The 16,679-nt window shown below is 39.0% G+C and overlaps 1 protein-coding gene across 1 annotated transcript in view; it reads right to left on the bottom strand.

Moving 5' to 3' along the window:
* Positions 1–16,679, bottom strand: part of SOS2 (SOS Ras/Rho guanine nucleotide exchange factor 2) — a 99,667-nt gene that overhangs the window by 60,269 nt on the left and 22,719 nt on the right. Inside the window, exons 2-5 of the mRNA XM_082845702.1 lie at positions 12,615–12,740; positions 10,045–10,176; positions 8,947–9,111; positions 18–221 (exon numbers count right to left, since the gene is read on the bottom strand). Of these exons, the coding sequence (XP_082701828.1) occupies positions 18–221; positions 8,947–9,111; positions 10,045–10,176; positions 12,615–12,740 (627 nt within the window). The remainder of the gene's footprint in view (positions 1–17; positions 222–8,946; positions 9,112–10,044; positions 10,177–12,614; positions 12,741–16,679) is intronic.

The following is a 16,679-nucleotide window of genomic DNA, read 5'->3' as shown; positions in this document are numbered from 1 at the left end:
CCCAAAAAGGTACTTACAGAAGGTTTAAACAGGTCTCTGTCAGAAAGAAAAGCTTCTCGAAACACTTTTATGATCATGTTTAGTTCCCGTAGATACTGTCTTTCTTCTGCAATTTCAGTTCTGACAAGGTCATAGTAGTTTAATTCACCTGAAGAACTAGGTTCATCTTCACAAAGAGAAACCAAGCCTATGTCATCCTGATCAAACATGTCCATCAAAACCTAAGAAATATAAATCAGTAATGGATAAACTTATTTTCTTTACTGTTATAAGACCATCTCAAAGTACTTGGAATTAAAACATTATTAAACAATGAGAGTTGTGTGTATTACAGGCTAAAATTGTAAGAGAAAATCCAAAATAAGAGAAATATGAAAAGTTGAAGTGAGATAATGTTCAAATGAAACTGGATATGGAGAAATAAATATTTATGAAAATAAGATAAATCTAATAGTGAAATATATATATACCTATATGTACATATATACATGTATGTCTGTGTGTATATAAATACAGGTACATACGCACACATAAACATAAAATATATAATAGCAAAAAGAGCACACATTTGGAGAACAACAATCTGAACCAAAATTCCAGTTCTACCACTTACCTGTGATTACAGACAAGTTATTTATTCTTTTGAAAGTCAGATCCCTTATCTGTAAAATGTAACTGATCAAAGAATTCAATGAAGTAATGGACATAAAACGCATACTATTAGGTCTGGCAAACAGTAGGCATTCAAAATGGTAGCTTTTTGTCCTGCTGTAAGGATGCTTATGTGCACTTGAGTAGAGTTTAAAGGAGAAAAGTGAAATGATACGCAAAATGTATTAACAGCGTGATGCTTTTCTGATGCATGTTCACTACATCAACAACTGCTATTAAGTTCATTTGTTAAAATCAAGCATCTCCTGGAACTTCCCCTGGTGGTCCAGTGGTAAAGAATTCGCCTTACAATGCAGGGGATGCAGGTTCCATCCCTGGTCAGGGAACTAAAACCCCACATGCCGCGGGGCTACTAAGCCCGTGTGCCACAACTGCTGAGCTTGCCTGCCTCAACTAGAGCCCACGTGCCGCAAAACTACAGAGCCCACGTGCTCTGGAACCCACGCACCATAGCTACAGAGTCTGTGCGTCACAACTAGAGAGAGAAAACCTGCACACCACAACGAAAGATTCCACATGCCTCAATGAAAATCCCATGTGCCACAACTAAGACCCAACGCAGCCAAAAATAAATAAATAATATATAAATCTTAAAAAAAAAATCAAGCACTCTACAGATGCTTAAATTGCTATAGTGACAATTTCCCCTTTCAGAAAATAGTGAAGATTGCTACTATGTTTTTAAGTCAACCAACAGGCAAGAACTAGGTGTATATCAAAAGCAATAGGAAAAAGGTGACCATACTTCTTAGAATTAAAAATAGTTTTAAAAGAAAAGAAAAATTGGACCTACTTAATTATATACTCCAGACTGACTGAAAACTACTTTCTTAGAGTTTAGGGGAAAAAAAAGGCACAATCCCAAAAAGGAAGCTCCAGAAAGTAAAACAATTTCAAGGGGATGAGAGGAAATTCTAACAATACAGTATGAGATATTCATTCATTCATTCTCAAAAACATCTATTGATCACCAGAAATTGTGCCAGATGTTAGTAAGACACAGCAATATGCAAAATAAACATGAACCCTGCCCTCCTGATCTTCTTTTAAATCTAACTCAAAAATATTTCTTAAATCTGGTCAATTCTCTCCATTCCCCTCCATGCTTCAAATCAGCCTATTAAGCAATCACATCTATTAAAAGGTCTTACAATATGATCTCCCTGCCACTGGTTTCTCCCCAGCCCCATTTTCAAAATTATGTTCCTAAAACCAAATTTGTGTCATACCCTACCTAAAAACGATACTGGATTTCATTGCTTTCAGCACACAATTCTAATTTCATGAAGATAAAGGCCATTCACAATCTAATCCCAGCCCACTTCCCTAGCCTCATCTCCTGTGATACTTTAAAATCCATCTTCTCCTCATTGCCCCCCCCATCCATGAAACTTACCCTCCTGCCATCATTACCTCTGATTCCCAGCCACATTAGACCTTTGAAGAAACCACTGGGGCTGCACAGAGAATTAGCTAATGAAATCTGATTTTAAGCAGACAGAACAGAAGGTATGACACAGAACAGTCTTCTCTTCCCCACCAGAGATACTTTTAAAGTAGTCTGTACTTGCTCTAATTTCTTACTTCTCAAGCTCACTATTCTATTGAAACTGCTCTCACTAATGACCTTTGAATATCTTTTTGTTTTCTCTAGTTATTAACACAGCTGACCAGGACTTCTTAAAACTTTCTCTTCCCTTGGCTTCTCATACACCATTCGGTCAGTGAGGCCTCCTTCTCGACTACTCACCTTTTCCAACATCCACTGCAGGGTTCCATTTTTGGAACTGTTTTGGTCACACAACACCCAAAATCCCGAATGTAAATGCTATAGGAGTCAGGTAGATAATATCATGTTAATACATAAGAAGAGGTGATGGGGAATGTGGCAAACTAGAAGGTGCATGCACCTAAAGAAGAAAGGCACTGTTCAATGCCAACTATTCTGTCAGGCCTTTTCATTTTCTTTTCTCAAGAAGAGTCTGGAATATAGATTTTTATGAAGAATTTTCATATTTGTAAATATAAACAGACTGCAAATAATTCAAAATTTTAAGAAATAAACCTGGAGTCCTTATTCACTATCAGGCCACCAATCTGAAACATCTACTATACTTCCTCCTGAGTGAGCTCATCTTCTTAAACGATTTTCAGTTACTAGATAGTAACTCCCTAAACATTTATCTCAGCATCTCTTTGGACCCTAGGCAAGTGTTACCAGAAGCTTGCTAGATATCTCTGTCTGACAAACCTATACATGTACACTCTACTTCAGAATCACTAATCACAGCATCATCTCCTTGGCTGTCATAGCTAGAAAACTTGTCACTACCCTAGACTTAACACGTCTCCAACTTCCACACCAAATCAGTCCCCAAATCCTGTTAACTCCAACTCAGAAACAGCTCTTAAATCTCATCAGTTCCTTCTATTCTCCTGTCTAGAATGTCTGCTCCTATTTCTCTTTCCTTCCAACCCTCACATTTATTCATCTGATAAATCCCTAGCCATTTTCATCACTTAGCTAAAATATAATTGTCTTTGTATAGCTTTTCCCAACTCTCCCTGAACTCTATCAAAATCTTTTCCATTGGCTTCAGTCCTCCATTAGCAATTCTCTCTCTTTTCTATATAAGCACCTAATTTATATTGACATTTCTAAGGATAAGAGTCATGATTTCATCTTAAAATCCACAGCATTTGATACACAGTAAATGCACAAAAGATACTTACTTAAAGAGCATATATGTAGGGCTTCCCTGGTGGCGCAGTGGTTAAGAATCTGTCTGCCAATGCAGGAGACACGGGTTCGAGCTCTGGTCTGGGAAGACCCCACATGCCGCGGAGCAACTAAGCCAGTGCACCACAGCTACTGAGCCTGCGCGCCACAACTACTGAAGGCTGCGTGCCTAGAGCCCATGCTGTGCAACAAGAGAAGCCACCACAATGAGAAGCCCGTGCACCACAACAAAGAGTAGCCCCTGCTCGCCGCAACTAGAGAAAGCCCACACGCAGCAATGAAGACCCAACACAGCCATAAATAAATATATATATATTTTTTAAAAAAAGAGCACATATGCATTTTATGTTTGTAAACTGTTAGACTTGTAATGAAAGGCTAAAGCCCAAGTGAGTTAAAGATCAGAATAAACGTTAGGACAATAAAAGCATTTTTTTGGTCATGTTCCAAACAAGAATAATAAAGGAGAATTGGTTCTTGGAACAGATGGAGTAATATTACAACAAGAGAAAAAATACAGAAGAACTCAACTTCTATAACATCTGGGCTCACAGAAATAAACTTCTTCAGAGCAGCTCTGTGCTCTCTTACTCTCTCTTGCCTTTCTTAAACATGAATTTTCCTCTTAAGCATGTATGTTCTATTTTTCCAGTCTGAATATTATTTTCCTTAATAGTTACAAGTATATTAGGGGTTGAGCTCTAAAATTCCTTCCTATGACCATCTAACTATTCTCAGCAATCTTTGATGTGCCAGAATACATCATATAGTCAAATGCTGCTTTTATTTTAAGTGTAGAAAAAAGGCTGGTTCTCAAGTTCTCTATCAAATTATATGACCTTGTCTAGGAAATTACACAGATTCCTAGAAAGCATTTATTTGAATAGCTTATTAAACAGATGGTTTGTGAGCTCTTGAAATAGTGATCACAGGAAATCAGTTTAGATTTACTAAGACCACACCATGTCACACTAATCTCATTAATCCATTCACATGACTAGTCCCACAAATAAAGTCATCTGTATCTTGGCTAAACCTAGGACAGTCTCTCATGACAAACTTGGAATCACAGTAGAAAAAGATGGGCAGGGGACTTCCCTGGTGATCCAGTGGTTACAACTCTGCACTCCCAATGCAGGGGGCCCGGGTTCAATCCCTGGTCAGGGAACTAGATCCAGCATGCCGCAACTAAGAGCCCGCAGGCGGCAACAAAGACCCAGCGTGCTGCAAGTAAGACCTGGCTCAGCCAAATAAATAAATGTTAAAGAAAAAGAAAGAAAAGAAAAGGATGGGCAAACTACAGCCCATAGGCCACAGTGAGCCCACTGCCCTTTATGTAAATAAAGTTTTACTAGAACGCAGCCCACACTCATTGGTTTATGGCTTCCTTTCTGCTACAAAGGCAAAGATGAGTAGTTCTAAGAAAGACGTATAGCCTACAAAGCCTAAAATATTCAGCCACCCATCTGGTCCTTTACAGGTAAAGTTTGCTGACCCCTGAATTAGACAAAGAGGTAAAACAGTAGCTGGCGAAAAGGCCATAGTGAAAAAAAGTGGTCATTTATTAACCTGGAAGGATGCCTCTAATAACATACATGAGAAGTCTCATCTCTTAAACTTTTCCAATATTTTTAACAAATAATTCCAACTAAAACAAACTAAGTTTCTCAGACTGGCATATATTACAAAAAGCTGGTATGATATCTACAATGATGAGTGACAAAATTCGATTTTTATAGTATCTTGATATGCTAGAGCATAGTCTCAGTAACATTACGAAGTTTTATAGAGAAAAACTTGAGTTCAAATTTAGATGAAAAAAATATCAACAGCACAAGCTGTAAGAAATCAAAGATATGAGTATCTCATGTGGAAAGTCCCAGGGAGCTGAAACATCTGCAAATTCATTAAGCAAACAGAGTGATATGTGTGCCCAAAAAAGTTAATGCTGAAATTATAAAAGAACAGCATATAGAATAAAGGAGGTGAGCCTTTCATTGTACTCTGTGTTGGTCAGACCAAATCTAGACTGTTGTCTTTAGTTTTAGAAATCAGTGTAAGAGCAATGCAATAATGAGATCTGAAAATCATGTCACAAAATGATTGGTTTTCAAAGTCTCAAAAGGTAAAAATTTAGTACATGGAAAAAAGCTTTAAATAACCCAATGACTTATTCTGAAAAACAGTTTGGTCTTATCTAATGTAGTCCAGAAGAGAGATTAGAATTAGTGAATGAAAGTTAATAGGAAATTCAGATGCAAATTATTGTACATAGTATGGATAAACAACAAGGTCATACTGTATAGCACAGGGAACTATTGATATATTCAATATCCTGTGATAAACCTGTGTGGATTGGTCTCTTGTAATTCTGAGACTGTGTAATTGTTTAGAATTTAACTACTTTAGCCTTTAAAAAGAGTCATGGAAAAGGTAACTGACTCAGATATGGAATAAAGTCTCTCCTTCCCACAGTCCCTCAATAATCCTGTACAAGGCCACTGTTTGAGGGCAGGGGGAGGGGAGGAATAGGGCAAATAAGGTAGAAATCCCTACACGAGGGTGTGAGGAAAAGCTGAGGGGGACCGCCTCAGCGTGCTAGCTCCTGAGAGGAGTAGGGAGGGTGTTTACTGGGGGCGGGGGGCGGGGGCTCACAACCTGGCACAAGACGTTAGAGATCATTCGGAGTAAAGAGACTATCCATATGATAGGGCAGCTTGATTCACGGTGCTGGAGCCCTCGTGGATAAGAAGGGTATTTGCACGGGAAGGTGAACCAGCAGCAGCAGTGGTGCAACATGGGATTGTCAGAACTTGAGGGGAGCATGGAGAATGTATACAGAGAAGAAGGGTTTCTATGCCAAAATAGGGTGCCTACACCAGTTGGGGGGAGAGAGGCCTGCTGGGAGACTGGTCACATACAGAAGGATTGATCAAATAAATAAATGTATTAAGAAAAACAGGAGCCAGGTTTCTCACTATCAGATAAGGGAGTTACAAGTGTAAAAAGGGGAGGCTAAAATGAATCCTGTGGTGTTGAATGTGGATTGAAGAGATCTGTGAACATATATAAAGATAGATGAGAAATAAATATAGATGTGTATGTATATATGTATACACAAAAACACACACACACACTCCCTAATTCTGCCCTCTAAGAGACCAGAGCAGTGACACTCCAATATCCATGAGCTCATCTAGCACGAAGATCTTGGTTTCTAAATACCATTCTCACTAAAAGGAACCAGGATTTTTTAGAAACCAACTAATTCCAGGCTTGAGCAGCAGGTAAAGAACAAGTTGAACCTGGAGCATCTTGTGTCAAAAGAACGTGTTCAAAGAATGATAGGGACAGAGAAGCCAAATTGAAGGAGTTCCCATTGGCCAAATCTGAGACAATCTGAATATTAAATAATGAAGTGACAGGTTATGTTCCACTGAATAAGAATCAATGAGTCCATATTAAAATAAACAAAATAAATAAATTTAACCTGTGATGAGGAACAAGGTATTTACATAGCCTTAAAATATTCCACAAAATATTTATTAATTACAAAAGGGAAAGGAGTCCTTTAAAGTAGAGAAGCCTAGAGGATGAACCCTTAATCAAGTGATCAAAGTGACTATCACTAGTAATGGGATACAGTGAAATTGTATGTCGCGTAAGAAAATGCAATGAGAAGAACTCCTATGATATTCCTGCCACAGATCCATAACCTAAATCTTATCAAGAGAAAACATCAGAAAAAACTAAAGGAAGGGGCATTTTAAACATTAACAGGTATAATCCTTAAAAACGTCACGGTCATAAAAGTTAAGGAAGAATGAAGAACTGTTCCAGAATGAACAAGGAGAAAAAAGATGCATGACTACTAGACACAGCACATGATTCTGGACTGGATCATTTTGCTCTAAAGGACATCACCGGGACAAGTGGCAAAACTTGAACGGGGTCTAAGGATTACATAATATAATGTATCCACGTTCATTTCCTGGATTTTGATTGTCATACCGTGGTTATGCAGGAAAATGTTTTGGTTTGTAGGACACACTAAACTATGTTGGCAACCTACTCTCAAGGGGTTTAGGGTACAGGGGAGTATTTTTATTGTACATACAACTTTTCTAAAAGTCTGAGCTAGAAACAAAGTTAAAAAAACCATGTAATCATTTTTTTCATTTTTTCAGAAGTCAAAATAGAAATAACAAGGAATTTCTACTATGAAATTTAAGTGAAAAATCATTTTGGGGACTACGGCATAGTACAATCACTCTCAATAATAACTGCACATCAGAATCACCTGTGATAGTTTCAAAAATTTTGAAAATTCTGAGGCTTAGAGGCCCATCCCAGGCCAAGTAAATCAGCTCTGGGGGTGAATGCAGGCATCAGTATTCTCTACAAGCTTTCTGGTAATTCTGATGTGCAAAGTGGAGAACCACTGGCATGTGCCAGGTCCTGGGGTAATTGACCCTTAGAGGTCTAGTTCAGGTATCGTCTCTATGAAATGTTCCTGGTCCCCCCTATGCCAGAGTTACTCACTTTCTCCACCACCTTTGATTTATTTGTATAATAGTTTTAATTACATTGTGCTGCCATTATTTGGTTATAATACTTTTATTTCCCACTAAAATAAACTCCTTCTAACACAGGGATTGCTGATTTGTTCACTGCTGTATTTTCAACGCTCAGGACAGTGACTGACACATAAGAGGTACTCAAAAATGTTGATTTAAAAAGTAAGAAAAAAAGGAGGGAAAGTGGGAAGGGAAGAAAAGGAGGAGAGAGGAAAATAAAGAAATGACTCAATTTCTTTCCCCAGTAGCTTACAGCCAGGAAGAAAGAAGATAAGTAACAAAAAATTATCAAAAGGAAGTAACTCTGGCATGACAAAGTCTTCTCTCTACCTGTGCCCCAATGACCCATGCTGTGAAATCAAAGCATGTTTTTCAAAATTACTTCTTAAACGTATCTGAATATTCTGTATTTATTCTCTTTCTTAAAATACAAAACTCAAACTACTTTTCTTAAACTGGTTTGAGGCTTTGGATGTTTTTTCCTGTAGGTAAAAAATTCTTGCTGGAAAAAAAGAGATTCTCATCCTGTCACATGCTAAAAAACCTGAAAATATCATTGTTAGTCTGTAAAGCCACCATTTTTCTGTCTTCCAACACCAGTAACTATAAAAATCACTAATATAATCATGTATTAAAAAACAAAGGTATAGGGCTTCCCTGGTGGCGCAGTGGTTGAGAGTCCACCTGCCGATGCGGGGGACATGGGTTCGTGCCCTGGTCCGGGAAGATCCCACATGCCGCAGAGCGGCTAGGCCCGTGAGCCATGGCTGCTGAGCCTGTGCGTCCGGAGCCTGTGCTCCGCAACAGGAGAGGCCACAGCAGTGAGAGGCCCGCATACCTCAAAAAAAAAAAAAAAGTATATATATATATATATATATATATATATAAAAAACAGAGGTGTAAGTGACATATAGTCTCTATCATTCAGGTTAAGTTTAAATACCTTTTAACACTTACCTTATCTGCACACATTGACACTTTAATGTCCTGTTGGGATATTTCATAATGTCGGATATTAAAAACATAATTACCAGCCAATTTCAAAATATCAGCTGAGATATACTCTAGTACAGCCACAATATATAGGGACACATGGTAGTCCACTTTGTACCCTAAAACTTCCTGTGGAAAAAATAAACAATTTAATTCCAAAAAATGGCAGCACTGTCAAGTAGCAGTTAAGCACTTAAAAATTTTATTTAACATTCTTCCTTATAAAGAACTTTCTATAAACCAAATATCTAAACTCAAAGGTACCACAGGATATAAAATGAGCTGTTGGCTCAGTATCACGGTTTCTTTTTGTCTCTCTCTTTTTTTAAGAGACACGTAATCTAACAAATCTGCCTTTAGTATCAAACAAGAAGAGATGATTGATTCTAAGACAGGAATCTTGGACTGGACTTCCCTGAAAACCTCTTGATACATTATCCGAAACCCATCTGACAAGTATCTGCTATCTTCAAGGATCTTGCTTTAATTAATATCCCCAAATTACAATGGTTTCTACTAAGGGGAGGATGTGTGTATGTATGTGTGTTGGGTGGGGGGAGGGGGAGTCTTGAAATTGCTACCAAATAGTATTCAAATCCATGTATGCCAATTATTTTCTACAGACTAAATAATATTCCCTAGACAACTTTTCTAACGTATAGAAAAATATCTGTGATAAATACAGATTTAAAAACAGTTCTGAACTCACAGGAGCTTTTGCATTATATATTTTATTAACCAACAAAAAGCTGGAAGTCAATCAGGGGTAGCCATCATTAGAAGATGCCACAAAGATACATTATTTCTTATCATTAACCTTTAATATTATTTGAAAAGCAATATGATTTCATCAAAGCATACTTCTTTTTGTTTTTTACACATATTAAGAAACATATATATGCATGTATGTGTATAAATAAGTGTACACACACTCAAGTGCACATACACAATAAGACCATGCTATATAAATACACAAATACTATATAAAGTATTATTTGTTAAAAATAACCTCCCCAATGCTTTTTTGTGTCTGTTTTTTGTTTGTTTGCTTGTCTGTTCTACCTTCAATGAAGGATGGATTTTGTCCACAGGCAGTAAGAGAGGATTTCTTCGTTTTCGTTTCTCTATGGCAGACTGTGCATCAGCAATAGCCCATTTATCAATTGGATGAGGAAAGGTCTTTTGAACTCGTTCCTGTTCAGATCACAGCAGAACTACTGTTAATAGAAGTGCTCATAACCAGAAAATTCATACAAAATTAAACTTTATCATCATCCATAACACCAGCAGTTAATAGTAACATAGCATATTCTGATTCCTGCAATAAATGAAATTTTTTTGTTTAAAAAAAATGATCAACATGCTATCAAGATTCTTCCACATAATTCCCATGGGTGAGGAAAAAGGTGAAGTTTAAACAGAAAGCTTTAAGTGTAAGCATAATTAAGATAAAATGGAAAAAGGAAAAAGTAATAATATTAGGGGAGATTAAAGCAAACATAAAATACTCTATCAGTGATTTTAAGGTCAAGGTTTCTAGGGTTAAAACTGTTTACCTAGCAGAAGTTAACTCATTATTAATAATTACTATGCAGTCTCTCTCCTACTAATCTCAGAGCTTTATAAAGAAGAATTTTAAAAGAAGAAATATCATGTACCTCTTAAAGGATCAAGTGTGTGGCAGAGCTCAGAATGGTTTAAAGAAATATATCTCTTGGCAAAAACAATCCAAGCCTTTTACGTTACTATTTTGTTCATCTAATCTTAAATGTAACCAGTAATTGGCATGAATAATGAGAAGTAATGATAACTGAATGAAACTCCAATTTAGCAGAATTTCCTATTTTTAAAATTATATTCTCAGCTTCTAACATATTTAGCTTCTGAAAAGTATACTTTTATTATATTTACTTATGTCCAATTCTTACAGCAGAGAACAGGGAAACAAATGCTTTAATTCTGAGAGTCCCTGAAAATCTTAATAGATCTATTACTCCAAATTAAGATTATCCCTACACTGGAAGTTGTTGCCTTGTTATAGAAACAATCTTCAAAAGAAAGGTGATATAAACAGTATAATGCCAAAGTAACTTTTAAAAGCTATACTGACGGATATTTCTAAAAATCTAGAAATACTCCCATGTAACTGAGCCAAAACAAATATTTCAGCACTGAATTACACACGATCTTTTAGAGGTATACGTATGTACATATATACTTTTAATCAATGAGTAAAATGTTTTTTCTATACTAGTCCTTTATTGAGGTAATATTTATATGCAGTAAAATGTACAGATCTTAAGTGTACCATTGAATGAGTTTTGAAAAATGCTTACATCTGTGTAACCATCACCCTAATCAAGATTACAGAAAATTTCTATCATCTTAATCTCACCCTTCATAGGCAGCCACCATCCTGATTTCTATCACCATTACTTTTAGCTATTTCTGATTTTTATGTAACTGGAATCATATAATACATACTCTCTGGGGTATAGCTCATTTTGCTCTATATAATATCTGTGGATTGTAGCTATGTTATTGCGTATACCAATAGTGCATTCTTTCAGTTTACAATACTACTAAGTAGTATTCCATTTTATGAATCTATCACAATTTGTTTTCCCATTCTCTTGTAGATGGAAACTTTAGTTGTTTCTAATTTTTGCCTATTATGAATAAAACTGCTTGGCTATTCATGTATAAGTCTCTTTGTGAAGATATATTTCCATTTCTCTAGGGTTGAATACCCAGGGGTAAAATTGCTGGGTCATAGGCTAGATATATATTTAACTATAAGAAACTGCAAAACAATTTTCCAAAGTACTTTTGCCGTTTTATACTCCCACTAGCAATGTCTAAGAGTTCTAGTTGCTCTACATCTCATCAATATTCCATGTTATCAGTCTTTAATTTTATCCCTTTTAGTGGGTGTGAAATAGTATCTCATCGTAGTTTTAATCTCTATTTCCCTGATGAATTATGAGCTTGAGTACCTTTTCATATGCTTATTGGCCATAAGTATATCTTCTTTTATGAAGTATCTGTTCAAGATTTTTGCCCACTTGGGTGAGCAGGGTATCTTTTTATTACTGACTTGTAGGAGTTTTTGTTTGTTTGTTTGTTTGTTTTAACATATTCTGGATACAAGCCTTACAAATACAAGCCTTACCTTACAATTCCTTTGTAAGGAATACATATTGAAACATTTTCTCCTAGTCTGTGACTTATACCTTTTGTATTTTCACATCAATTTTATTCTTTGATATTTACAGTGTTTTGAGTCCTCTGCAAAAAAACATTTGTTTAACACCAGCTTATAAAGATATTCTCCCGCATTTTCTTCTAGAAACTTTATAGTTTCAGCATTTATGTTAAAGACTATGATATATCTTGAACTAATTTTTGTGTGAGATAGGTTTCAAGGGTTTTTCCCACCATAAATTTATCCAGTTGTTTTAGCACTTTTTTTGCTGAAAAACTTCCCTTTCAGAATGAACTGACCATATATCCCCCATTATGATTTCAATGGTTTTACCTTCCATAATAATTTAGAATGATATAGATTTAGATATAAAAATTAATTTGTACAGTGGTTCAATGACTTTTTGAAATAACAAAATAATTTTTACCTCCACATCTTGAACAGTCCTTGGTTGGGCCATGCATAATTTATTAAGCAGCTGAAAAATCAGCTCTTCAATATAATAGAGAGACTCTTCATTAGCTGAGAGATTGGGATGTACTTGCTCCTGAACCTTAAAAAAAAAAAGTTCTCAATTTAAGTACAGGCAAAATGATATTTATTAAACAAAAGTCAGAGAATCTTATATATAATTTATAGTATTTTACCAGAATGGTTACTCAAATACAGATATAAAACAAAAAATGAAGAAAAACTGTATTTGTTGGTCTCTGTAAACTTTTAACTCAGAGTAGTGGTTCTTAATCTTTTCTAGGCTCTGAAAATCAGCTGAAAGCCACTGGCCCCTCATCCTTACCACCAAAAAAGCATATGCACATAAAATATTCTACACAATTTCAGAGGAAGCATGGATACCCTGAAGTTAATTACTAAACCTACTATGTACCAAGATCCCAACCAGGGAAGATATCAATCACTCTCACAAAAGTCGTGAGGCTGCTAAATTTCTGCGGTAAGAGGAGAGGTAGCCGTCTGTGATAACTTACGTGATAACCTGTACATGGTTTGGGTTTTGCCCTTCCTGTGACAATTATAATCCTAATGGCTTCTCTCCCCTTTGAGTAGAGCTACTGCGGTGCCTCAGTGGCTTGCCTACATGCGTCAGTGGATTACATGTGACAGTGAAGCCCAGGTGCTGGGGGTGGGGTGGAGGAAGCTGTCGGCTGCGTGTAGGCCAGTGGTGGAGCTGCAGGCACAATCTGCCCTGTCCCTGCTTCCCCACAGAGGTCGGGCAGAGGTGCCCTGCTCCAAGCTGCGTTTTCCCTTCCCCAGAAACAATGCCATTCTTGCTCCCATTCCTACACATCCCCTCTGGCTCAGGTGAAAGCCATGCCACTCTGTTTACAGAAAAAAAGTTCAGATGCTTTTGGCCACTGGTCTTGAATCTGCCCTCTCTTTCCAGTGATGAGATCCCACTCCAGAGGCATTTTCTGAGAAAGGTGGTTGGGGCTGGTGGCTATCACTGAAAAGTGACGCCAGGGCTGTACCGCCTAAGTGAGTCAGATGCTGCTCTGCAGGCTGGGCATGGTATCAACCAACCTCACTCTCCCAGGTAGGCAAGGCGCAGGACCCTCTTCACTTGGCCTGCCGACTCCATTACAAAACTGTTTTCCTACAGTTCAAAAGCAAGCCACCCCCACCCCTTGTCCTGGTCCAAAGGGCAGAGCATTTTAGTGAGATCTACTTTGTACATCTCTAGCAACAGTTAAGTCCCTGACATTGGGGCCAAATTCTTATTGTGAGACATACATACCCATCCGGCCTTCCCCAACTGTTCCTCCCAAATCTACTGTTGCTTCAGATCTGGGCCGGGTACCAAATAGAAGACTTTTTGATCATCAGCTACTGCTTGAAGCCTGTTTTCTACAAGGACTCCAAAGGCTGAAGTCTCCCAGGGCACAACATGAGGACAAATTTCTCATCAGATAAATGTGGCCTCAAGGAGCTTTCCTTTGTTAGTGTCTTCCTCAGACCATGTTTTCCCATTATATTCCTCTGACCCCCTTTTCAGTCAACAGGTGAAGTTCTCCCAGCCCACAGAGGCAGCAACATCATCTTTTGCATCTCCTCCTCTCCTCTGGCCATCCTGGGAAGCAAAATATTATCTTTTAGCCCAGGCTTCACAGCCACTCTTCGTGGGCAGCCCCCATCTGGACTCTAGATCCTGGCCTAGGTGAAGTCAGAGGCTTTCTGACAGATTTCTGAATGGATATTACAGGGATGGAAGGGCTCCCCAACCTGCTGTAGGGAATAGCCTGAGAAGACATGTGTTTGGAATCTTAATATTTTGGCACATGCTATGTCCATTTTAAGATCTCTGGTGAGATATTTAGGTGTGGGTTAAAGGGACAAGGAGTCTTTTTCTTAGCTAAAGTTTTCAAATCCTGTTTTGAACACTGACAGCTACTCTTTATTGCCAGCCCTTCTGGGCATCTCACCGCCACACCATCTTCTCTAGTGTTAACAGGATCTCTGGTCTTAGAAGCCTGCCTTCAGTTCCGAGCTATCCCAAGTAACTGACTGGCCTTGGTATTGGCTGCAACCTTGTGTTAGAACCACACAGGTTCCACCCTCACCTGGCCAGCCTGGTTACTTGGGCCAGTAGGTGCAAGTGACCCTTCCAAGGAACAGGTGTTGATGACTTCAGCATTCAGGGACCCTTTGTGTTCCCCCTTACCTAGAACCCTTAGACTACTCCTTCTATTCTCTTCTCCCTGGAAGCCTCTTTCCAAGAACCTATTTTTTAGAGCTGAACACAGATTATAGCTGCTATCATACTTAGTCAAGGAAGAGAGAAAGAAGGCCCTCAGGCACGAACTTTCAACTTCTCTCAAGCCAAACCAGTTTAAAATGAAAACTCTAGCAGAAGGAACTGGATTTCCATTTTCTCATGTCTACCTGTCTTCCCCCTATACTCTAAAGTTACCTGTTTCTAGCAAAATAGAAGGGAAGGAGATGCATGCCTAGCAATACTTCCCCCCTCCTCCCCCATGCCCTTCTTTGAAGACCCCAGCTCGGCTGTTCAGGCCACATCTCTCCTCCCCAAGCTCTTCTCGCTCAGCTTGGTGTCCAGCATCCTGAATATTCCTCAGCAGATTCATCTTGTGGGCTCAGATTCTGGGCTCTCAGTTGAAGGCAAGGAGCCAGATTCTCCGGCTCCCTGCAGGCACCGCAGGGACACTTAGGGAGAGGAGGCTGGCTGGGGGCCTAGGAATGTATGTGCCTGTCTGCCTCCCTGGCAGGCTGGTGAAGGGTGCAAGCCTCAGCTCACTGAACCACAGGAAAGGCTCACAACTAGTAGCAGTATCTTCCAGGTAGGGCTATCCTGGAAATAAGTGCATGTGAGACGGAGAAATTGCACAGAGTAGGTTTTTTCCACAGCTGTTGTAGGATTGCACATTTCAGACCAATCTTGTCCAGTATTTTTCCTGTCTTAACTTTTGTATTTTTTTTGTTAAGCCAACAAGTCAAGAATTTGGCCCTACGGGGGGATCCATGTGGTAGGCAATAGCTGCTCCTTGGTCAAGGCCTTCATAAAGGATTCGTTCATCCCATTGTCTGTTCCCTAGCCCCACACCTAGGTGAAGACCATGGGGAGGGAAGAATTTTGAGGTCAGTACAAACCAAGTAAGTCTGTAAATTAAAGCTGTTAGTTTTCCTCTGGGAGGGCATTTTGCATCAGGCCTGGGCTATGTGCAGAATCAAACCTGGCTGTGAGTTAGGATAGGCACCATTTGGGCTTCCCTGGTGGCGCAGTGGCTAGGAATCCGCCTGCCAATGCAGGGGACACGGGTTCGAGCCCTGGTCAGGGAAGACCCCACATGCTGTGGAGCAACTAAGCCTGTGCACCACAACTACTGAGCCTGCACTCTAGAGCCCACGAGCCACAACTACTGAGCCCACGTGCCAAAACTACTGAAACCCACGTGCCTAGAGCCCGTGTTCCACAACAAGTGGCCCCTGCAATGAGAAGTCCGCGCACTTGCAACGAAGAGTAGCCCCTACTCACCGCAACTAGAGAAAGCCGCGCACAGCAATGAAGAACCAAAGCAGCCAAAAATAAATTAAAAAAAAAAAGAATAGGCACCATTAAATTTGGGGTCCAGAACACTGGGAGAAAGGATTGTGTAGTATGTCATAAAGGTCTTCAGTGCGTCTGGGCCCACCTCACTACTCTGGGCCAGCCTGACTGCCAATGTCCACATTAGCACACACTTGAACCCCTCTGCTGAACTCTAGCCCTGCTCCCCTATGTAGGTCAGATGTTTGGCCTCTGGGTTTGGGAAGAGAAAATTGCCATGCCGAGAACCCTCAGGCCCTGGAGTTGGGTACTGGCTCTTTTAGCCAGCTTTTGTGGGAACTGTCTTTGATTGAACCACTAAAGAAGCAAAGGGGGTATGTATGAGGTTCCAGCTACCCAAGACAGACCAGATATTCCTCAAAAACAGCTTGGGTTCCTAGCTACGGACTCTACGAAAGTGAATCAAACCTT

Source organism: Leucopleurus acutus, assembly GCF_964270905.1.
Source record: "Leucopleurus acutus genome assembly, chromosome: 1".
Classification (NCBI taxonomy): Eukaryota; Metazoa; Chordata; class Mammalia; order Artiodactyla; family Delphinidae; genus Leucopleurus; species Leucopleurus acutus.
This window is presented reverse-complemented; position numbering and strand designations above follow the sequence as displayed.